This window comes from Vanellus vanellus (genome assembly GCF_965231255.1).
Source record: "Vanellus vanellus genome assembly, chromosome: 2".
Classification (NCBI taxonomy): Eukaryota; Metazoa; Chordata; class Aves; order Charadriiformes; family Charadriidae; genus Vanellus; species Vanellus vanellus.
The window spans coordinates 154,468,413-154,494,552 of NC_138906.1; the positions used below are offsets into that span (position 1 = coordinate 154,468,413).

At 39.6% G+C, this 26,140-nt stretch overlaps 1 protein-coding gene across 1 annotated transcript in view; it reads right to left on the minus strand.

The window, feature by feature from the left end:
* EIF3H (eukaryotic translation initiation factor 3 subunit H) overlaps nucleotides 1-14,917 on the minus strand; it is a 90,692-nt gene extending 75,775 nt beyond the window's left edge. Inside the window, exon 1 of the mRNA XM_082499602.1 lies at nucleotides 14,790-14,917. Coding sequence (XP_082355728.1) covers nucleotides 14,790-14,909 — 120 coding nt within the window. The 5' untranslated portion in view covers nucleotides 14,910-14,917. The remainder of the gene's footprint in view (nucleotides 1-14,789) is intronic.
* Between the last annotated feature and the right edge of the window lie 11,223 nt (nucleotides 14,918-26,140).

Here is a 26,140-nt window from a genome sequence, read left to right on the forward strand (position 1 = left end):
GAAAGGGAGATTACTGGGTTTTGGTTAGAGGTCTGTTGGTTTTTCACAGGCTGTGGTTTTCCTCAACTCTTATCAGGAATTTACGTTAATCAGCTAATGGCTTGCAGGTACCATGAAACATCTGTTTAAGTCATTTATTTACTGAGGTCCAAGCAAGCTGCTTATTCTTGCAAAGGGAAGAAGTTAAACACAAACCGCAGTGCGCCAAAGGAAACAGTCATTAAACAGTGGAGAAAAGCAAAGTTTATTAAAACATAGAAAAATATCGAATGTTACTCAAGGTGTGTTTTACCTAACAGACTGATTTCTTCCTGATTTTTGTCCTGCCGTATTTTCATTTGCTTTTTTTCCAGACTGCACAACAGTTCAGGGTAACCAGCATCTCCACGGTTGTTCGCAAACCATTAGCACACTTTAAATATTGCCCCAACGCATGTAAAAATGCACCACTACATTTGTGTATTTAAATTCTCCATTGCCCTGTTCACACACTGGTATAATGTATTTCTCCGCAATACAAAGTTTCATAACACATTTCACAGTACATGGATTCATGCTCATTCCCATGGAAACCATCAGGGCCACAGGCGCTGCAGAATCCCTTCCTTGTAGAAACATTTCTGTAAGGCAGCCCCAGGATTTCAATCGTGCGAGCAGCAGGGCATTAGATGTTATTAGCACACTGTTAGGAGGCAGTGATAGGGCTGTAATAAGATTAACATCCAAAATTCTCTTAGTTACAAGTGGGACAGAACATTTCCCCAGGACTACTTAGTGTATTATTTTTCCTATTTCACAAATCTCACCGAATTCCAATCTTTTGAAAACATTCAGTACTTTAGGCAATTTTTGTAAATTGCCAATACAATTTATATTTATTATTTTTAATGAATTCAGTACCTAACCATCATTTCAAGAATGAAAGCTGATGACTATACTTCTGTGGAACACAACATATGGAAATTATGTAGAAGTAGGAAAGGCAGGCACAGTTTCAACATTTTCCGCTTGATACACCAGAACCTTACACTTATACTTCAACATACAGTCAATACATACTTCCGCGTCTTTGTGAATAATCATCGTTCAAATACTCACAGTGCTTACTGAGCTAGTAGTGTATTTGCGAGTAAAAGTTTTCTCTTCGGCATCAACTTCTAGCAGCTTCCCATAAAAAGATTTAAAGACAGCCAAAGGCAGCAGTAGCAAATTTTATTTAACAGCCTATTTTTTAAATCAGATTGTACCAAACTTATCATTTTGAAGCTGCAGAAAAACTGCCAGACAGGCGCCCTTATCTATTTGACCTTCAAAAATTAGTAAAATAAGACAGAGCTAGATGCGGAGGAGGGAGTGGGGGCTGACCAGAGACTACAGATCTTTTTCAAAGGCCATACCCTACACAACAGAACTGGAATACATACACTGTTTAAGGGTGTGTCTTAAAATCGTGACTCCCATATGCATTCAACAGATGCTTCCAAGTAACCAGTAAAATCCCTACTGGACATGACTTTAATGTCATTTTAATAATTTATAACCTTTTGTCCAACAATTTTTTTCCGCATTCAAGCACTCATCCTTTCTGGATTGGTTACGTGCTAAGGGGCTGCAATGGAGCCAGACCCTCCTAGTAACAGGTAGTGCAATCCAGAGAACAGAGACTGCACTGAATCTCAGTTTTCCTGCTGACTTAAAATATAAAATTGAGGAAAAAAAACACGAAAGTCAGTTATTGCTGGTAAGCTTTGGCTTCCCCATCTTTCAAACCAAGATAAGGCTTGCCTTTGTATCACCATCTATCTGAAAACCACCTCCAGAAGAGCTCCATTTCTAATAATAGCTACTGTGACAGCGAGATGAAAAACAACCATTCTGATTTTATCACCGAGAACAACTCTGTATAAGGCAATATGGCTTTCAGATTGTTCCCCAAAAGTGATAGGACAGCTGCAGTAAATACCCTAATATGTCATCTAAAGTTTAAAAAGCTTTAAAACAGTTTTTTTTTTTGCATTGATAATAATGCAAAAGTAAATAACAACAATAACTGAGTCTTAAGTGCTCAAAACTCAACCCTATGTTAATGAAGAATTTTGTCAATGAAATGGCTTATTTTCCTCAGATATCCATTAAAAAAACATTTTACAAGAAGAGACTTACACCTCCAACTAAGATCGTTAACACCAAATGGGCACGACACTTGCTGAACGGGAACAGGTAGGGATATTGCATATTGCACAGCCAGGGGGCTCCACGGAAGGGGAACGATGTGCAGCAAACAGACTGCAAAGCAGGATACATGTTTAACAGAACAAAGCAGAGACTGACAAGCCTTACATGCTCATAGCAACATCCTAACCCTTCTTTTCCAGTAAAAGACCAAATATTTATAAAAGAGAATTAGCCTGTTATTGTATGCACACAGCAAAATTCGGGTGCATCTTCAAACTCCAGTGAGTAAAGAAACCTATTAACTTTATAATTAGATTAAGCCAAAAAAACAGTGAATAACATGCTTATCTTAAATATACATCCACATACAAGTCATTCAAGAATATTTCCATGCTTATTCCTAAATAACCTTGTGTATGCATGTTACAAAAGACATTATCAAAAGTTAAACCAGTTACATTGTCTTTGTTTTGCATTCTCAATTTTAGACTATTGGATAACCCTACAAAATACTAACAAGGATTCTTACTATACAGGCATGAAATTTTCCAATTACATTAACAATGTATTTACTTTCCATTAAGATGATACCATTTAACATGCAGCAACATAATGTAACTGCTAAGCATTGCTGTTAAAGCACGTATCACATCTCTACAATCTTAACGCTGCCTGAAGATCAAAAAAAAATATGAAAGAGCAGCATGCTCAAAACTGTACCATCATTGAGAATGTACTTTGAGCATACGTGTAAATATGGAAAAATAACACACTAAGTAATCGTACGCAAAAAATATCTCTGGCAAAGAAAGAGTAATAAAAAAAACACAACACAAAAAAGACTACAGCAACAGTAAGTTGAAAATACATTATCTTCTTTCAAAGACTAGAAAAAAACAAAAGACTTGTTCCTCTTACAAGGCCGCTCACAAGGTCTGTAAGATTTATTTGCAAGGTAGAAGAAAAAGTCCTAAAACATAATAGGCCATAAAAGATGTTCATTTTATACATACCACAAAGGGCCTTTCAGTACCTGTACCTGCTGTTTTTCTGCCTGTAGCCTGCTGAATCTTGTATGCCTCCCTCAACCATACCATGCTGCATGTCAGCTGCAAAGGCCTAATTTTGTTATGATAAACTGCAAACCAAAAGAGAATATTTAGCAATGTTTCAGTGTGCGAGATGACATAATGCCTTGTCTCAGCAACAAAGCCAGCCATTGTCACCTCCCCACTCATAGACACCCAAGTCAAATTTAACACCTAAATCAGACACAAAGGTACTGCTTATTCTCTCATTTGTTTCCGAGGTAACATTTTAATCCTTAAAATGTAGTAAATTAATGAAAGATATTTGGTGGAAATACTCTTTTCCTTAGCGTTAACACAGCCAAATAGGTATCACAAGAGCACAATTTACCATTTTCAACAGCTATGCATACATAATTACAAGGCAGGAGACCAGTTTGATATGCACATAATAGGAACAAAAAATAATAAGAAGTTTAACTGTTAGTGACAGTAGTGTAAAGGGCAAAACATTATTTCTCCTTGCTCACAGAAAAAAAAAAAAGGCTGTTTTGAAATAATATTTTCCCCTTCAAGTCCTGAAGTGTAACACTGCTCAACACATTTAAACCACCTCCACACTTAAATTAACTCCTTTTGTCAGCACACTAGTTTCACGGTATGAAGTGATACCAGATGTTCTAGTTTTAAATGCCTCACTAGAGTACACTTACCATGACACTTATTAGATGCTGAGTGCACCAATGCACTCTTACAAATCATTTAAAGTTTGTGCTCTGTTAGCAAGTATACCTGCTATCCATTCACAAGACACACTGATATTTTAATCCTCAGACCACCATGTCGTGGGTACTTTACCTGTTTTAAGAATTAAATCAACAGCAAGAACAAGAGTTTACAATTAAAAAAAAAAAAAAAAAAAAAAAGCCAAAACCACAAACATCTCTTCCTTGCTAGAAGAAACCACTCAGATCCAGAACTGAAGGAACCCTAGGTTAGCAAAACAACAACAACAAAAAAGAAAAATCAACAGATCTTTTTTATTTTGTTTTACATAGAAATGTGTCAACGTAAGAAGAGGCATAAAGAACACAGAAAATAGATAATATTATTGGCACACTTCATTCAACTCTACCACTTTGATTTGTACCACTGTTACTCTGGCAACAGACAAAGCTAACCCATAAAATCCAGCAGGTCAGACACCGTGGGGCATTTTCGATAGAGTGCTATTAACTGTCCTGCTGAAGTGTTCCAAAGAGAGGTAGCCAGCTGAGGGAAGAAGGGGTGAGAAAGCCAACGCAGTGTGATGCATCAGAACTTCACTAAGGCTGAAAAATGGGCGGTGTTGTATTCCAAGGAGGTTCAACTTGTTAATACACATCAATGCTTTCTCTTCAGAATGCAAGCACAGATTATATGTCAGAAGTTCCCCTCTGGATTATATTCATCCAACTCATTGTACCTGAAGATTAATAGAAAGTATAAACATATCACCCAACTAATACAAAACACTCCTGTCTTCGTGGTTCTAGGTATCCACGAACACATCAAGGTAGTATTCAATTCACACACTAACTCTCAGGATCAGCTTAATCTGATCTAAATTTTTAGGGAAACGGGTCAAGGAAAAGTCAAAGGGATTAAACTTCAACTTAAAATTCCAGTCAAACTCCTCTGGAGGACACATAAACCACAATACAGCCTGAAGTACGTTATATCCTAAAATACCATTCTACAGCTCTGCAATGTCAAGAAACTGTCAGAACACACAGCCTGGGCATTTTCGCCAAGTCTTCAAAAAGGATAAAGGAGAGGGGAAGAAACCACGAGAAAAGCTAGAAAAAGCACAGTTTTCACAACCTGAGAAAATGTCAGACTTTTTAGCCAGTTCAATGTAGGCTTCACTGCTATTACCAACTTTAAATAAGAGGTATTCAAATAGTACAAAAAAGGATGGTTTTCCTCACAAGAGGGTCAAAATATATAATTTAAAAAAAAAAAAAGTGCTTAAAAGAACATTTACAACATGAGTCTCAAAAACTGATTTTCAGTAAACACAATATTGTTTTGTTACTATGACCAGACAAATCATCCTCAAGAGCTTCTCAGACAAGAAGCTAACTAGGCCTTCCTTATCAACAGCTGGGGGGTATTATATCGTATGCGCTTAGGACAAAAATGACTGGTAATAAGACAGCAAGGCACAAGCATCTTAAATACCACACATGTGAGTAGAGTAACTATTGAAAAACAGCTCAATAATGATAGACTTTGGGTTTTGTTGTTTTTGGGGCATTTTGTTGTGTTTTTTTAAAAAAGGCAGACTCATAAGGGTTTATCTATGTTAAAAAAAAAAATTAATAAAAACTCCTCTACATACCATAGATGAGAACGCAAACCATTAGGCGCACTATATTATCACCAAATCAAGGATGATGCAATGAAGCTTACAGTAACAATCTTTGACTAAATCAGTCATATTCTCAGAAGAGCAAAGTCTATGCTATAGCCACACTGGTGCAAATGCAAACGCAGACAATGCTTACAACTTCTAACCATTTTCTTGACATTTTTATGTTTTGGCCAATGTATGTTTATATTTCATTTAAGTTAATTGACAAGGATATCTTAAGGTTTAGCTTAAGTTCTACACAAACTTTAAAACACGCACCTAAATATATATTCAAAGACTCACAGAATTAAGTAGCTGGAAAAAATATTACCTGGCATTAGAAGATCATCTTGAGTGTTAACATGGCCGCTAACCCTCATCTGAGAGTTTGATGGCCTAAAGATTCAGGTATGCCTCACCAATTGCTATCCATAACGGCTTCTGTTGAAAGCTCTAGCAATATTCATTAACTACAGAATGGCAAATTGCTACTAGTATTAAGGCTTTTCACATTAGCAGCTATGAAGATAAAAGAATAGAAGCCTTTAGTTGTTTCAAGAAGCCTACATAACTTTTGCTACTTTCCAGAATATGCAAAATCTGTGTGCAATGGGCATACATGTAAAAAGAATTCATATACAGTGGTTTAATAAAAAAGGAAATATCATTCCCCTTAATGAAATAATAAGAGCAATGTGCATATTAATGCTTTAGCATGTTGTTAAGGCTCCAGATGTATTGTCATGCAAGAGCAATGTACAAGAAAACCTTATTCAGTTTGTCAACACTGTGCTTTTCAAAAGCTGTATCAGATATAGTTTTCTGAAAGCATACATAAATTCAAGAGGTTAGGATTTTTAAAAGAAAAAAAAAGTCATATATTGGTGCTTAAGAATTGAGTTAGATGAGGAATTATTTTCCTTTATTTTTACTCTCCTTCCTAGAATATCCTCATGCAAAGATTTGCAAAGAATGAAGCAGCTTCCCAGTAACAACATACTTCCTTGGGACTACTCTGAAGGCAAACTTGATTAATAAAAGCCACTTATTTGGCCTAGCAGCCAGCACACTTGCCTTGCTAAAAGATCCCCATCTCCCAACCCACAGTTGTTATTTTCCCAGAAGAAAGTTTCCATATACCCATCATCTAGATACTAGTGGTCAGACACAATCCACCACATGGTGTAACTCTGTTTTTGAATATTAGTTCAATTTCTATATTACATAAGCTTTCGTGCTTATCTGGTAAAGTGTTACCGATCCTATCTGATCTTACATCTCTGAGTGATACACGAGATCATCTCTGCTTTTACAGTTTTATACCTTGCCTGGTATCCCTACTAAAACTGTAAGAAGTGCAGAAATATGCTGAGGAGGCCTTTGGTAAGTGCAGTTTTAGACAGTTGAGTAGAGTTAGAAGTTTCACTACAAAAACGTTCTAGAAAAATCTCCAAGATTTGATGGAAATTGAGAATCTCGTTAGGACTACACTTTTCCTGGTACTTCCAACAGTAGACAATTTAAAAACTGGAGAATCTGCATGCTGCTCCCTTATACAAAATTAAGCTTTTGTGTATCCCAGGAATAAGCTTACCCAAGAGTACAAGTTTGCAAGATGAGGCCATACAGTAATGGGAAACCAGCCTGTAAATGAAGAAAAACAACTGAAGTCTCACAACACCCTACAGCCATCAACCTGCTACTTCCAAGTAAAGCAATGTAATACTGAGCCTAAATATTGTTACCACACACATGATTCTCTGTTCAAAAGTACGCCAATATTGCAAAAGCAAACGCTGAAGAGTTACTACAAACACAAAACAAGGTTACCCTGCGAACTTCCATCATAATGCAGCTCCACCTGCTCTCATGGTCACAGCAGGGCTACTTTAGTACGGGAGTCTCTCTGTCCGCTTTGCCTCATTTACTCACTTTGCTGTGCGAGAGAAAGGATGCAAAAGTACTACAGACCAAACAGTTGGCACTTATACAGTTAAAGGCTATAGCCTAGTGCATATGTAAAAAAGGTCCAATAAAAAATGTAACAGCAGAAGAGTAATTTTGAAAAAAAACTTACAATTTAAGAGATAATAAATATCAGGAAATGCAACTAATCAGGTTTGTTCATTACACTCCATTCTATTGTTATAATGGCTCTTGTTTAAAATTGCAGATGCAAGAAATCCAAGTATCTTTATCATTAATCCAATAAGCACAGAATTAACACAGTATTTCCTTTCCCTCCCCCCCTCATTTCAAATTTTCCACTAGAAGACAAGAAAATAACCTCATTTGAAAAAAAGAGCAATATTCCACAAGTGGATTTATATCTGAAACCCTGTACAGAGTAGTGCTTCGTGACACGGCCATAACACCAAAGAGAAACAAATATTTTTTTGTTACGTTATCTCCACAGTGTAATGCAGACCCCAAATAAGTACAGGAAAAAGGAATAAAAAAAAGGAAAGATGATTTTTGTTAGCTTTAAGGAAACAAACACCATGACATAAAAAAACTGAAGCAGTTGTTCAGAAGATTCCATGAAAAAGGTTATTTTCAATATAGCTATCTGTATAAATCAACAACACAGCACCACCAACCAAATTCCCAGAAAATATACAATTTTTAGAGACAGCTACAAAAGTGTTAGGTATGCAATTAAAGTTTGAACTTCAGACTTAAGACCAGTTTTGTAGAAACAAGGGAAATTAATATTTATACCCAACTTTACAAATTCAGACTACTCACATTAATAAATGTAAGCAGAAGAGTCTTGTAAAAGTTTCAGCAAATTTATGGATCTTATTCTGCATTTTGACATCACTAAATACAATCATTTGGTAACCCAGTCTTCTTCCTTGCTTTCTTGCAAGAAACAGCAAGGCACAGGCATCTTTTCTTTACATAAATTAACACAGAAGGTCACTTGACTGCACACGTAGGTCCCCGTAAATGAAAACCAGCTAACCCGAAAATGTCTTTCCATTCCAAGGAGTAACTGCTGCTAATGTTCTAAAATCTATCAGCTTTCAGTTTGAAATTTATTGCACCTTACCTACTGAAGGGAAAGAATATAAGGTCAGTAAACCAAACCTGATTAATTTCAGCAGCTGAATTCCAAGAAGTTCACCCCCAACTTAAGAATTTCTAGAAATACAACAAAATAAAAGTCCACTAACATCTCTTGCAAAAAAAAAAAAAAAAACAAACAAAAAAAAGAGAAAGGTAAGCAAATTACAGCACTGCTTTACATTTATTTCAGACAGTGTGTAATAATTATTACCCCTTTGGGGGAAGATCCCGAGAGTGGCTTTACGAGTTCTCTGCTATGAAGGGTCACAACTGTGAAACTGAAAATCTAGCAAGCTTATAAGCATTGATGAAACAGCTCACAAAGTCATGCACAACCTAGTCTAAACTACACCCATGAATTTTGTCAGAAACAGGTAAGTGTTCAAGGTATAATATGGTTCTGTTACATACCTGGACTCAACTATCTACACAAAAAACATCAGAAGGGCCTCCAGCCAGTGTAGTGAAAGCAACACACTGCAACCCTTGTTGTACCTGTTGCTACATCCCCATTCAGCAGGAAAAAGGGATTGTGTTGCACACCAGCAACCAGGAAGAAAGCCTATATTGTTTCTTTCCATGCATCCCTCGCACACACACACCGCAGCCATGCCACCCTTCCTCCTCCATATGTGAAGATTAGAAGAGGCACGTTATATATCCTTTCCTTCAGTTAAAAGATAGACAATGTAATTTTGTCTCTGTTCACAATGGACAAGAAATCCTAGATGTTTGGTCACAACCACACCTCTTCCAATCTCTAAGTGACACCACTGCAATCAAATACAGTTGCAATCAGCTGTGAATGCAGCTGGTAAATCTGGAAATAGCTGCCCTGATCTACCACCAGGCAGGTGAGAGCAGAAGTCCCAGAACCAATAATAAACCAAAGCAATTCTTAGTCATCATATGACTGAGTTCTGTCACATTCTCAAATGGCAAAAGATGATCGTAAGGTGATCTTAATCCTGCATTCCTTTTAAAATACAACTACAAAACAGCTTGAAGTGACCACATCAGATACGCATGTCCCAATGGCACAAGACATTGAGCCAGCAGAATTATTAGTCTAGTTCCCTATAGAATGAAAACTTACATGATGTCCATGCTCATACAGAAGTTCTTCCACCTATACTTCCAAAGTTGCTGGTGACTTTACTAAACTTAGGAAAGACAGTTCTCTTGAAGAAATAATTTCTTAGGGACTCCATACAAGTAGATAGCTGAGCACAGTAAACTGACTATTTGAAGAATAAGCTCACTCACCTTCTAAAAATGTCTTTATAAAGCAATCTGCACAAGGTAAAAAAGCTTACAGTACTCCAGAAGGAGAAACAGCTTTAAGAAGGTGTGACCTCTAATTACGTCCAAAAGCCTACTGCAAACCAAGCTGCAGAAATGCAGAAATGTTTTTTTTCCAGTACTTACATTAAAAGCATCATTTGTTCTTCTATGATTATTGCAAATGGACACACACAACAACATTTACAATTATTGTTTCTAAGAACTCCAGAAGGTATTTAAGATTCTTCAAACACTTCTTTGTAATCATAATCATCATAAGTTTGAGTGATCAGGTAAATGCTAGTCTCTCAAAAAAAACCCTGGAAATATAAAAAGGTTGCGTAACTACAGCCATATAGAAGGCAAAACACACACACACACACACACACACACACAAAAAAAGGACAGAAATATCCTATGCACATGACCACTACTGCTGTGAGCACAAGTTTTCTTTGGGCTACTTGAGTGGAGAGAACACGATGGAATCTCTATCCAAATTACACTGTTGAAATTTCCACAATAGGAAGAGAAGACAACAGAATGTAATGTATTGCACTCATCTTCCCATCTTTTTCCTAAGATACATGAAATCTTACAAAAGTCTGTATCTCATCTGAAAGAAAAAGATGTAAACAATGTAAATCTGAGTTTGTGGTGGCATTTTTTTACCCTGTGATTTCTAACATTTCTTGCAAAGAACAAGAGTAGAACACCTACTTTGGAAACTGTTTTCACTATACATTTATTCATTGAGCATTTTTCTGACACACTTATATCAACAAAAGAAGCTCAATGTAAAAACTCAAACACATGGAATACTTTGTTTGCTGAACCAATACAAGCTGAATCAGCACAAGTCCTTTATGATAGCATAAATCAGTGACATATTAGGACTTTCCATAACACGCAGCTAAACCCATGTTATCCCTTACAGTTGTACAAATTCTTATATAGGCTGCATATCCTACTCGCCAGGGATGAGTTAAACACAGTGATCTGTAGAACAAGCATAGGCTGCCACTACTAACTTTTATTACTAAATAACCTCAAAGCAAATCATAATATTGTCTTAAAATAACAGAAGTCTCATATTTCTATTCATCACATAGTCTAAATTGCAATACCCATTGAATTCAATAACTCAGAAGATGACCAGATCCAAGATGAGAGCACTTCAAAGGTGCCTTGTTTAACAAACCTCCTCAACATCAGTGGCTTAGAATCCACACACAATCAGTGTCTTTTTCTGTGTTGTAAAAGCAACTAGATGGAGTCAATTTTCTTTGATGCTGCAGTCGTTCCTTGCATTCCTGAGCTGGATGAAAAATACCATCCACTTTTGCTTATCACACTTTACAAAAGACGTTCCTAATTCGAAACTGCCAATACATCTGTCTGCATAGATGACTTCTGTCTACTACACATCTCTCGAAAATGAACTGGAAAACCAATCAACGTTCAAGCTATCAAAACCTGAATAAAGTACTTGGAATCTTATTATCATTCTGATACAGTAGCTAGCCATATGTATCACTTGATGACTGAGACCTTAACTATCTAGCGGAACAGCGGATAGAAAACTTGTGTTTCTCCTGTCCTTTCTGTGGAACTGTGAAGATTGGAAATCTACATTCACATTTAATTTCAGAAGCATTTTATAAACAAGCATTCAGGTACTTTAATCAAGTTATTGAGTGTCTACAGTCTGAAACTGTTCTCCCTCAATCTTCCTAAATTTTGGTGCTATTATTTTTGTGGAGTCCTGTAACAGTACTAACATTTTAAGAAGTTATGCGGATTTTGTCTATCTTATTAGTCAGAGTTTCATTGATAGCTTTTACTTCTGCCGTGGCAGTGCTTTTTAATTTACTATTGTGTTACCTGAAACAAAATTCCACTTGATCTAAATCCAAATTACACCACCACATAATAAAATAAGAAACTAATCAGATTAAAATAAGAAAGAAGACAACTATAGGATGCTCTACTTGTACCAAATTTAAAAGGAGGCCAGAAAAGTAGGTATTGCTGCATCATTATGTATTATTTTTTAAGGTCACTTACTGACATTTAGAACTTCTTCTCTTCATTAGTAGTATTATTTTCTTTTACTTTACTGTTCCTCTGAAAGGAACAGGCTTTCTAAAAGTACTTTCACATTCTCACATATACAGAAGACTGATATATCTTTTATTTTGCATACACAGACCCAAAAGCCACCTACATAGTGTGTCTTGGCGTTCAAAGCAGTCCCATTTGAAAGGATTACTTACACCACTGCCAAGAGATGAGGCACAAGAGGAGGGAAAGAGATCACTACCTTCCCCGATGCCCACCAAAATCTGTCCCCAGTTTTGGCACGCAATCATGCTGGTCATCAAGATCACTGACAAAGCCTCATTACTTTTTCAGACCACAGATATTTAAATTAGTAAGCTATTAGAAGTATTTTAGCAGAATTTCAGTAAGACATTTTAAGGACATGCAATGGGAGCCACTTTGTTTACAATGCAAGCAAACTTATGCAAACACTTGTCTTCACCACAGGTGTCATGGAAGTTTGTGAGCCACACTGTTAGTGTCCTGAGAATCATAGAATGGTTTAGGTTGGAAAGGACCTTGAAGATCATAGAGTTCCAACCCCCCTGCCATAGGCAGGGACACCTCCCACTAGACCAGGTTGCCCAAGGCCACGTCCAGCCTGGACCTGAACACCTCCAGGGATGGGGCCTCAACAACCTCTCTGGGCAACCTGTTCCAGTGCCTTACCACCCTCAAAGTGAAAAACTTCTTCCTAATGTTTAATCTGAACCTGCCCTCTTTCAGTTTAAAGCCATTCCCCCTTGTCCTATCGCTACACGCCCTAGTAAAAAGTCCTTCCCCAGCTCTCCTGTAGGCCCCCTTTAGGTACCGGAAGGCCGCAAAAAGATCTCTTCTCCAGGCTGAACAGCCCCAACTCTTTCAGCCTCTTCTCATAGGAGAGGTGCTCCAGCCCTCAGATCATCCTCGTGGCTCTCCTCTGGACACACTCCAGCAGGTCCATGTCCTTCTTATGATGGGGACTCCAGGATGCCACTTTCCGCTATATACACTCCATGCAAGAGACACCACCATGCTGTACCAGAATACACAAGGACACAAAAAAAGCAAAAGCATAAAGCAAAAAGTATTCATTGGTATTTGCTGGGGCTGTCAGAAGTAGACCATTAGGTCCACTCACAGTTGACTTGAATGAAGAGTAACACACAAAGTAGATTACACATCTGATACAGATCAGTTTTGAAACATCTGTTCTCCTTATTTCATTAAAGCAGGAATAAAAGCAATCAAATTTAAGAGTTGTTATTAAGTCTAAAGCTGATAAAACAGCTTTTACACCGCCAGAAATGAAACTAAAGGTGCCAAACTGTATCCTGCGCTTAACTATTCCCTTTTTCAGTGCTCCCTCAAATTTGTTAATAAAATTCAACACACACACACCACTGTCCATCTGGCACTAGCCTGCTTGCAACTGCAGCAGTCTGCTGACAGCTGCTATATTTTTAGGGCTATGTTTCACAACTAGTCAGTTTTCACTACTCCTTGAAAATGTTGTGTGCACCAAAGCCACAGATACACAGACAGTTTAACAGAATACTGCAGAAATACTCTTTAATTCATTCAAATTTTCTCTTTATAAGAGCCACTATACACAAATTAGTTATTATTCCTCTTCCCAAACACTCACTATACTCCATAACTCCAGGATAATGACTGGGGACTATCACTAACAAATGCCAAGTAAGCTTCAAAGCTTGCCCCAAAATTATGATATTCCTTCTCACTACTGGCATAATGATTCTCCTTCACACTTCAGAAAGATAATGAACAAGTAACAAACGATGCTTCCACCCTTAAGAAGTTTAAGCAACTATTTTTTCTCCGCTTTATGTCACTGTGAGTTACATCAATTGTATGAGACATAGAATCATAGAACAGTTTGGGTTGGAAGGGACCATAAAGATCATCTATTTCCAACTCCCCTGCCATGGGCAGGGACATCTCCCACTAGACCAGGTTGTTCAAAGCCCCATCCAACCTAGCCTGGAACGTTTCCAGGGATGGGGCATCCACAAGTTCTCTGGGCAACCTGTTCCAGTGTCTCACCACCCTCAGAGTGAAGAATTTCTTCCCAATATCTAATATAAATCTACTCTCTTCAACCTGACATGACCTGAAACAAACACATTCAGCAGCAAAGCCAAGAACCAACTTCAGTAGACATTCTTCTACTTACGGTCTTTGCGGATCACTTCTATCAGGATAGCTTCATTCTCCACTAAACCCTTTCAACCCCTCGTTTCATTTTATTTCTTACTAATAAAACACAGTAGGAGTCAGCAGTCCTAACGGAGAAGGCATAAAGCCCAACGGATGAGGGAAAAACCCACCGTGCTCACCTCCTCTTACACCTGTGGAATTTTCAACAGTCTGCGCTATGACAGGTGGGAACCAAAAACCCGGGTACCAAAGGATAAGGAAGAAAGGAAATGTTTAAAAGCAACTAATTCCTGCCCTGTCCCGACCTTCTCTTCCACAAGGGAGGGAGTCGCTCCCCTCCCTGGGACGAGCGCGGGGGAAGCCTGGCCCAGGGTCAGGAAGCTCTGGAGGACTATGGAACCGCTCCTGACCCTCGGGGCACCGCGGCGACCCCGGCCCCGGGACTGTCCCCCGGCAGCGGCACCGCCCCAGGGACGAGGCCAGCCTCGTCGGCGGCTCCACGAGGCCGCGGCCGCCACCGGCCCCCCACGCCGGCTCCCCACGCCAGCCCCAGCCCCGGCCCCTCCACTCACCAGCCCATCGATCTGCACTTGCTTCACGGCCGAGTCGCCCGTGGCGGCGGCCTTGCCTTTGCCTTTGGAGGCGCCGAAGCCGCTGCCGGCAGCGCCGGAGCTTTCCTTGCGCGACGCCATCTTTCCCCTCGCACCGGCCGGAAAGAGAAAAACGAAACACCGGAAGCGGCGGTGGCGGCGCTCGGGGAACTGGCTCCGGGCGGAAACACGACGGAAGGATGGAGCGTGCGCATGCGCAATGCTCTCACCCTCTCACTACCCCCAGCGGCGTGATGGCGGCGGTCCCTCATGGCCCCCGGCCCTCTCCGGGCGGGGCGGGCCGGCCCTTCCTCGGCCTCGCCAGCCGGCACGGGCGCCCCAGGCGCAGCTGGGGGAGGAGGAACCCTGTGTCTTGCGCAAGGCGGCGCTGGCCATCGCGACTCAGCCGAGACGGGAGAGGGGCCGAGGGGCCTCGCCTCTCCACCTGCCTCTCCACATGGCGGCCGGCGACGGATAAACCATTTCTGGCAACCTGGGAACCTCAGGCGGTGCATTTCCATGGCTTCCGTGGGTGATTCCGATGCTAACAGCCATGTAAAGTCGCAGCTGTGTCTCTGGGCCAGATGTGGCCCAGCCAGCGGGCTGCAGTGAGGGTCCCCAGCGGGACTGACGGGACTCTGCTTACGGGGAGCTTTACACCTAATAAACCAGCTTGATAGTGAGGGAGAAGCACTTCCAAAGGATAATACATTTGAAAATTTGGATTTTAGCTTTAAAACAGCAGACTGCTGTGGAGTTAGTTGACCGTCTGTCTTGAGCATGAATAATGAGCCATCAGTGCGCCGAAAGTGGATACAAAATCTTAGCATTAGATGCAAAACTCTGAAGTATCAATTACTTATGTTGTTCCCAGGAAAGGTTTTAAGTGTTGTATTAAAAGTTAACTTGGTTTTTCTTTGCAGCTCTTCTTTGTTTTTTAAGAATTTCAGACCCTACGCATCCTTCTGAAAAATGAAACGGGCTGTGACAGGTAGACATACTAAACACCTCAAAGCTGTCCAGTCACTATGCCAAATTCGTGACCTCATAAAAATTCACCGTGAACCTTTTCAACAATGTCAGTGACACTGATTTCTGCGTGGGGGAAGAGAACATATTTGCCAATGCCAAGATGCGTCTGTATTTTCCAGCAGACGCAGACCCAGCTGGTCCTGCCTGTTCCTATAAAATAGCCTTAGCATCACAAGAATATTCCCAAACAGCTGCCTGCATCGGGGCTGGAACAAATTCAAGCAAAGAATCTAGTATAGTAATCCTCCCCACCAGGCAAGCCTAAACGCCACCAGTATCACTGACCAGATCTGCGTTGACTAACAAGACTGAGATACCCAGGTTAGCTAACAATGCTTCCTGATAGATGTTTACAGTTAGGTGTGATGAATCCCACCTAAAATTCTGTTAAATGGAAACTAAGTGAAGTTTGGAATTGCAGCATCGCTGAGGTCAAATGTGCCTTGTGCCCCAAAGAGACTGAAGTGTGCATGTGCAGTGGGATTAGGGTGTTGTTCTAAACAATAGGTTTGTAGAGAGGCTGATGCAATAACAACCCAGAGTTTCAAGGCTGTGTGCTGTGGCCAATGAGCTCAACCATCACGTAGGCGTTGCAAATTTGAGTCCTACCCTTAGCAGGTTTCCATGGCTGAATGTTGCACTCCCACTGGCATTGCCTTTTGAAGTTTAGAGAGCAGAGTTGCTTGATTCAATGTTAATATTTCACTTTGCTGTTACATACACATGCGTATCCAGGTTTAATTTACAAACATGATCAAATAGCTTTAATTAAAGAAAACTAAGATTAGGAAACAGTATTATGGTAATATAGTGGGTTTCAACTCCAGTTCGTGGACTGCTGCAGATCTGTGGGCTACTTCAAAGGTATTGGTGAAAGGTATTTCAATAGACAAAACATGCCTTCAGTCAGGAAAAGCACAGTGCTTTACCACTGGCAAATTCTTAGGGATCTAAAGAGGAATGAAAACCCCTGTGATAAGACAAATGTGATACGTTATTCCTGCCTATCAGTTTTTGAACAGAAACTCTAATGGAAAAGAAAAAAAAACAAACCAGCAAGTCACTACAGCACAGAAGATCAGCATGTTCAAAGAGGTTGCTGTGGGCACCCAAAATAGCCCTATTCGAGGGACTGGCATACAGCTCACACTACTTAAAGTGCTGCCAGAATAATTCAGTCAACTTGGTTAATTATGATTAACATGAAAAATGAAACACAAATATCAACTTTCTACTTTGTAGAACTCACCGGATCCAGGCAAGAGGCCATAGAAAATTTCACCGTTGATAACAGTGAATTCTTGAAAAGGAGGACATAAAGAGGATGTCAGACTGAGAAATTTTATTAACATTGCCTAAGCTACTCAGGAAAACCACAAAACAGATGACTTCCATCACAAAATAGTTTAGAAAATTCAAGTAGTGCACAAATTCCATTAATCATTTTCAAATGATACTCCAAGTCAAAAGACAGCTGGAACCAAACAAAACCCTTTTAGTCCTCAGTCCTGCTTACGTGAAAACCTTGGTATAATTCAGATGCGCCATTTATCTCGACAGTGCTGCTGCACCGTATCAGTGCTATGAGCAGAACTGGTGTTGCTGAATGGAAATTATCTGGTTATGGGTTCAAAGATGTAATCCCTTCCAAATTGTCAGACTGACTTTACCTTAAGGGCTAAACCAACTTGAACTACGTTTGTGTATGCTGCAGGCTAAGGCTGTGCACAGGAAGAGTTACCGGAGATCGGCTAACCTGCAATGACTTGTTACCGCTCGGTAAATGGGTCGTGTCTGAATTCTGTGTTTTTCCTCCCTACCCTCTCAGCAATTCCAAATATTTCTAAGCATAATGAACACCTTAATTTCATTATCACAAAGTGTAGAGGAATAGGGAAGAATCACTCAGGATACACATTTAGCAGTCTGTACTTGCACTGAGACACAACAGCAACCCAAACAGCAAGTTGCACTAATAACTACAATTGCCTAAAACAACATCAATTATGTACAAAAATAAGTTCTTTCCAGTAAAATAATCTCCAAAAGTCGGTGGCAAAAGATTCTCCTAACACACTTAAAATTGCCTTGTAATACCTTGCACCCTTACAGAAGTCTGAAGTTAGAAAAGCTCCGTTTTCTCAAAGAAATGAGGTATTCAGGCTTAAACTTTCAAACATCACAAAACACAGGCACGTGGCACATGTCTGTATGAATGTATCGCCGACCTTTTCCAATGTGCCATTATAGGTAACGTACCTCCTCCGCCTTAGCAGGCGGCTGTATTGCTTAAAAATGAAGTATCTGACATCTTTTCTGTGTAAAGTAAGGCTTGTATTTGGGAGAACTGTAGTGAATATAAGGCTGTGCTTAATCCCTACCTTCAAGTAAAAAGCTTATTCTACATAATTCTACACACGGCATGGTCTCTTTGCTCCTTTCTTAGTCACAGGATGCCTTTTGATAGTAGCCTCACACTTACATACCACCTAAATGTCCCACAGGGAGAGTGAAAATCCTTATGACGGGAAGGTCCCTCTGTGTCAGTGGTATCTGGGGGGGACTGAATCCAGCGAACAGCCAAACACCCACCCAGCCTCTCACCCCCTCCCCTCTCCCACGGGATGGGAAGAAAACAGGAGGAAGGCAAGAAGACTTTTGAATCGAGTTTCAGAATCATAGAATCATAGAATCATAGAATTAGTGAGGTTGGAAGGGACCTTTAAGATCATCAAGTCCAACCATTAACCTACCCTGATAAAAACACCACCACTTCTAAACCATGTCCCTAAGCACCTCATCTACCCTTTTCTTAAACACCTCCAGGGATGGTGAATCCACCACCTCTCTGGGCAGCCTATTCCAATGTTTAATAACCCTTTCAGTGAAAAAATGCTTCCTAATATCCAATCTAAACCTGCCCTGACATAACTTGAACCCATTTCCTCTTGTCCTGTTCCTTCTCTTAAATACTCTTTCTTTTCTTTGTTTGAAAAAAAAAAAAATGCGGTTGGGAGAAGATGTGTTGGGGACCCAGGTCTCCCCAGTAGATGCAGTTTTGCCAAGTGGAGGCATTACTCCTCTGTTAACTCCAATTCTATCCAGTAGTGCTGCATGCCACGTGCAGGCAATTCCAAATACCGACTACAGCCTCAGTCGGCAGCGGTGTGTATAAACCCTGTGTAATTCAGGGGTTTCAGCCATTCGTGTTCTGCCAACTGCAGCATTTTAAGGCTAAAGGAAATGGAATATTCCCTGGCGTACCAACCCATGTTAACAAAGGTTCTCCCTGATAGATAAGGTAGCACTCTACGCCCACTTTGTTCAGATATCGCCGATCGCTTCACCAGATGCAAGTCACTGAAGTCAGGCCCTTTGCATACTTATTTCTACAGCATCTACAACCTTCTGTTTCACTGATAAATAAAAATGTCCTGACAGGTCAGATATTCATCCACTGCTTACTGCTTTCCACAGAGGAGCTCAATATGAAAATTTAAGATCAGCCTCCGTAACTGCATGGGCATTTTGTGCCAAAGAATTTTTAAGTACTAGTATTTGTCATGAGGCCAATTGTGATTTTAGAAGTTCTTGGTGCCAATATGGAAGTTCATTCCACATTTTTTCCTCATTTTCTTCAAGAGAATCGAAGTGAAGAAATTTGGTTTATTGGATTTTTTTTTTAATTTGAAATAGGAAATGGAAAGCAAAAAGGTGCAGAAGTGATAGAAAAACGGCAAAGGTGGGAGCTGCAACAGCATAGAAACCCCCCGGGACAGACATCAAATGTAATAAAGGAACTACAGGACTAGAATGTGAGCTTTGAAAATTCAATTTCTTTTCTGTAAGAATGGAGGTTTCAGAGGCCGTGTGTGGTTTCAGCCATGCTCTTAGACAGGCGACCTTTTAGCATTTGCTTGACTAAATGTAAAAGCATTACCATGAAAAAAAAAATGGAGCAGCTATCATGGACACTAGCATAGTAAGGTATTTCTGCACATTAAGGAAACATTAAAAAAATATACGCTCTTCTCTTGGGAAAGTCGTTTTTTTCACTGCTCAACTTTTTCTCTGCTTTTTTTCAATAAATGTTTTCACTTACCTTCTATTCGTATCTACTCTTTTCACATTCCAGGTGTTCATAGCTATTTTTTATTATTAATGGGTCATTTACTATAGCACCTCAAAATGTTTAGCATACAACTTAAGAGGAACAAAAAAATTACATAGGAATTAACAACAAAATTGCCTGATGGAACATGTGTTCAATAAAAAAGACTGAGACATTTTAAGTGCTAATTTTGGCCTGTCAAACAAAGAGAAGTTATTTGCACAAAAAATTGTATGTTCCTAAGGAGAGCCAGACTCTTGCTCTAGTATCAAGTTAGAAAATTATGTAAGCATAGAGAGTATGTATCGTTTATCACCACAATGTAAAGATTCCACTTCTCTGTTCCCAGTTAACTGATTTCTCCCTGAAATCAATGAAAGGGTGAAAAGACACATGTAGTATCTCAGGCAACAGAACTGAATTCTCTTGCACAAATCAGAATTTTGGCCATAAAGTTGATTTCTTGTCTGAGATGGGCTTCCCACGTAATTTCTCCTTTGATGTTAATTTGTCCTGCCTTATTTTTGTAATCAACTAATGGACCTTCTGATTCTTGATGACACACAGGCTATCACATGCTGAAGATAACCTTCTCTAAGGAGAACAAGAAATGCGGAAACAAAGGGAAGTAAGCATACCAAAAATCCAGAATGTCTTCCAGCTTCCTGTAATCTCCAAAGTAAATCCATGTAGTTGTTTAAAAGAACTAAAATGGACCTGATAGATTTACTTTCTATGACTAATACTAAAAGGGGGAAAGGGCTGTTCTGATCGAAATGAAGCAAGGGATATTTTCATAGGCACAACAGGAGACAAGATGTAAAGCATCACTCTATTCTTCTGTATCTACCTAACACATCAGCTATCACATAATCAGCGCTCAGCAAGATGTCTTCCTGTCTCCTGCTTTCTTCCTGCTCCCCAAATTGAAGTTACAATTCCAGTCTGGGTACTCCATGAAGACTTCCCATTTTTCTAGATTATGGCTCTTTCACATCGCTCTTAAGTGCTTGTACAAGCCCCGTGAGTACGGCGGGAGCAGAATGGCAACTAACTAGTGCAGATCTAGACGAACAGTGCGGGGAGGAAAGGCTGCTCTCAGAGGATGCCCATGTGTCCTTACAGCAGCACGAAACCAGTCATTTAACATGTACATCTTAAGGAGCTGCATCAACCAAAAAGGCTGCATAAACTAAATGATGTGTACCAGTCATGTGAATCTATTCAGAAAGACAAAAGATTTAGTTAAATTAGATAAGATCTGATTTTGTTCACCATTCATGTGAATTTAGCTCAAGGTCAAAAAAGAGAGAAAAGCTGGTATGACATTTGAGAAGCTGTCAGGAATCCCACTGATTATTTTCATCCCTATAATTTCCTTCAGCTCCAGTAAGAAAGCTAAAGTTGCCCATGAAACTTTTTCCTCCGCAGCATTCTCAAAGTATTTGCTACTATAAGCAGTCACTTAAAAGCTTGTAGATATATCCGCTGTATTCTGTTTCTTACCCACGGAAGCCACCAGCATGTAGTGAAAATAAATATCCTAACCTCTGCATTAAATGTGTACATACTGTGATATACAATTTACAAGATAGTTATGTGGGACATACTGTGATGGGCAGTTACGGTATTTAAACCAGAAGTAATTTTCTAACAAAGGATTATGGCAACAGTAGAGCCAGAAAGGTTCAGAAAGCTTTACCATGTACAAAATTCTCATCTGCTGAGTTCAAACCAATCCACAAAGGAAAAACAGGGCTTGTCACAGACATGTTTATTATGAATCCAGATGCTTCTCTCCCATGAGATAATAGAAAAATAGGTACTGTAAAAGATGAATGTACATGATGAAGGCTAAAACTCAAAAGCTCAAAACCACCCCCAAGGCGATGAAAGGAGGAGCCAGCCATGAATAATAAACATCCTGACAAATATAATTTAGCATATTAAATGCTAATCTTCTGTGGCCTAGACATACCTCAAAAAAAATTCAAAAATGCACTTAGGAAAATATTTTCAGACACACTTCAACAATCACTTACTGTCCTGTGTTTATTTATTATGGTTTTGTTTCCAAATGTTCTAATTGAAACCCCTACCCTTTCCTTTTTGTGTAAATCAGTTAATTTTTCGTATTTAAGCATGTCTGGTGCTAAGACTTATTGCACATAACCACAGAGCACAACATTTGCCCAAAAGCAACACATTCAGATTACAAAGGTCTGACACAGGACAAGTTTGGGAGAATCAGGAGCTGAGATATTTTTCTCGCCAAGCTACAAACGTTTGCCAAGTGCCAGCTATTAAGGGAAATCTCTGTTATTAGGCCAACATCAAAGCTCTTTTGATAAAGAACAGCTTTCGCTTCAAGTAATCCACATGTCACAGCAATTTTATGTTATTTAATTCTACTGTGGCATTACCTAGCATCTGAAAACCAGAGCTGAACTCATTTACGCCAAGAGATGCTCTTCTCCGCAAAGAGCTAATACTCTGCTAAAGGAAGTTTTGTGTGCGGGTGCACAGGGTGAAGGCGGGTTTCTTGTGACGCCTATCATCACTCAGATTTGGTAAGTTCAGTATGAACTTCCTTTGGATATACAGATCTCCTTCAGTGTGGTACCTTATTTCCATAAAGACTGTATCTTTACCCACAAGGTATTAATATTATTGTTAAAGTCACAGGAACTGTTTTGTTAGAGCAGAACTGTACCCTAGACCAGTATCCTGTCCAGCAGCAATCAGGAACTTGTGTTTCAGCAGAAGAAGTGCCTTATTTCAAATTCTGGTTCCTGTCTTTGGAAAAACAAGTCACATTAACAAAGGTAGTGCTTCAACACCTTCCACTCGCCTCCTCAGGTTCACCTCCACAATGAGGCAGTCTGACGATACTGCAAGTGGTTTGTTAGTTCTTCCTTAAAGTGGTCACTTAAAAAAAAAAAAAAAAACAAAACTCAAAGTCTTTTAGCGGTGCAGCCAGATAACTCATGAAACTTCTCAATTAAAAATAATTGTAATTCAAAGTAATTTCAAAATGTATCTTCCTCTGAACTTTATGACAAGCTTTGCCGTGCTACAGTTTCTGCATGGGTATGTGGAATGTGAGAGCATTTGGTTCATTAAGTCATCTGGTTAATGATTATTCAGTATAAAAGAATAAGAAGGAAAGTAATATATTAAACACACAGAGACACACAAAAATTGCCAAATGAGCAGGTGGTAACAAAGACAACAGTGAAGAGCAGAACTCTTCAGGCCATTAATGGAGCTACCGAGGAAGCTGGGGGAAACATGATTGTCATGAGTTTTACAACATATTTGAGGGGGTATATGGCACTATGCAAAACTTTTTATGAGATATCAGCAGGGGCTTGTGGGATTATGCAAAACTTACTATGGGATGTTCACAGAATTGGCCAAAGGCAGGGAAAGGAAGGATTGGGGTGGATCTAGGGGTACATGTAGGAAAATGGGGAGGAGGGGGGCTCACATCTGAGCAGGCAGTATTCCGCTTCACTGTCTGTGCATACATTATATATGTCCTCTGTGTGTGCACATGCATACGCTTGTTCAGGACACGTGTGAGCCTAAGACCCCCCCCAGGTCCAAAGAGTGTACATGGATGGGCTTTAGCAGGCAGGAGCAGCAACCCCCCAGTCCCGGAGATCACTGGATTCAGCAGCTCTCATGAGATCCTTAGGCTTATTTTTAAAAAATTCACTCTACAGATTGCTCATGAAAACAGTAAAATAACTGAACTTAAAAGGAAAAGGATGAATTTTATTATATGTAAAATACTGTCAAAACATGAAAGAAAATATTGAAAAAAATATGCTGCTCTGCACTGCTATAGTATTCTTACAGACATTACTTTTAAAATTTAGAATTTATTAAAAAGAAACTTTAAAAAAATTGCATAGAGGTGAAATACAATTTACAGAATGGTACTGTGAGTAGTTTATCATACAATTAATGCTGTCTTCTGCACAATGAAGAAGGAGAAGTCTGTGCTGTTGTTTTGCCCGCCAGCCAGCCTTCTGAACATATTTTACCATACCAATCGCATTACAACTTGTCTGTGATGGTACTATCTACCAAACGAAACGGTGAAGGAGTACTTCATCACAATGGTATTTAACACCCTACTCTGGATTATATCTTACTTTGCATTTAGTTCGAAATGATGACTAGTTCAAGCTCTCATTTACTTGTTTTTCCTTTTTATCTCCATTCTGTAATAGCAGCTGTTACCATTGCAGATTGCACATTCGAGCTGACAGTTCTGCTGTGAGATGTGCTGGCAAAGTGTTCTTAATATGCCAAATTAACTTCCTGTCTATGGGCAGTTAATTTGGAAAAAAAAAAAAAAAGAAAAAGACCATGTAATAAGGTTTTACTTTGGAATCTTGCTGAGTGTTTTTGTCTAATTTTTTAAGTAATGAAACTATGAGGTTAGATAGAGGAACTGAGACATCACGCCAGTATGGGAATACATCAGCCACAGAACTCAAGTTCAATGATTTCAATTTATCACTTAGCTCATAGAATAAGATGTGTACCCTTGTATGTCCATGATACTCATGAGTGCATGTAACTGTGCTCTGAACGCAGCTGGAAAGAAGGATTTAATGACAGAATGTGGGAATTTGGTAGATAAGAGGTTAACAGTGCTGATGGCCACTTATCTCCTGGTCAAACCCTTTGGGGGGGGAGAGCTGACAGGCTGAAGGAGGGAGTCTTGTGAGGGCAGAACGGTCCTGTTTTGGCTCAAAGGCACAGGAGCAAAGGAATAAACAGATAAACGGCTTCAGCACAGAATCTTGAAGGCCACGGTGCCCGGAGTGAGACCTTTTGCTTAATTATCCACAAAATGAATATTAAAGTTGACACCCCTAAGTATGATAATGAGCAAAAATAACATACTAAACATATATGACTATAGCACGCAACTCTCCACCCAAATCATGCTAAAACATCACCCCAGGGAGGGGATCAGATAAGGTTATGTTGTAAGGGGCAATACAGAGGGTACCTGGATATAGGTACTTGCACCTACACACCTATACACATACACACGATTGAGAGATGTCTCAGAGGAAGAAGGAACTTGAGACCTAGAAGGGACAGTCGATGGGCTGTGCTCCTCTTCCTCTACCAAGACAGGGATGCCTTCTTGGTGAGCATTGCACCTCCACCGCTTGGTAAAAGAACTCCCAGAATAGCATTTATTCATTTACTCATTTATTTTTCTAGCATTATTGTAGTATATTAGTGCTATTGCAGCTAGTGCATTTATCAACTGCAATCCCGAATCTATGATAGCTGTTGCTTCAATAATCATTTTATCTTTTCAACTTTGCTAATTGTCTCAGTGAAAGTCCTTTGCAGGGCTCTGAAACGGGCAAACATTGAGCTGTTTCAGCAAAGGCCTTTAGCAAGGCTCTGAAACACAGAATCATTTATATTTAGAGCTTTGTGACGCTGTCCCAGTGAAGTCCGTGGGCAGGACCTGAAACAGGCAAACGCTGAACTGTCTTAGAGCCCACAGTTCTGAACCCGACACAAAACTAACACCCTTTTAACGCGATACAAAAATGCCAACAGCACAGTCATATCTCATGGAAAATACTCTCAATCACCTGTTCTTCACTTTAAAGTATCTTCCCATTTAAACATTTCAATTTCTGGAATAGTAATTAAATGCACTATTCAGTTTCTCTTAACACTAACTAGCCTGCTTGGAAGCAGATGTTTCCTATTCCTATTTGGTAGCAAAAAGACCAATATGACAGGTGGGTATTTGTTTAAATGACCTTAGAGCCGTCTGACTGATTACAGCGAGCTAACTGGCAGGTAGCTGCAAATTTCACTTGCAGTAGAGTTGTTCCTGGCGGAACGATGTCTGACATTGTACCTGCACAACGAGACAGATGTCTCTAATTATCATTTTGATGTTGTTAAGATATCACATCCCTTTGCCTGCCCAAAATACAGGCATTAAGTTCAGTTTCTTCACTGCCAGATGTCTGGTGTGCTCATGTATTCTGTTGGACAGGGAGGAGTTTGTGCAATCTAGCTCTCTGAATGACAGCCATTTCCCCAGGCTTCAGTGAAATTAAATTTTCTATTTGTCATAGAAAAAAAGTAGTATTAAAAATGTAGAATATATGCTTTTCAACTTCAATTTTGT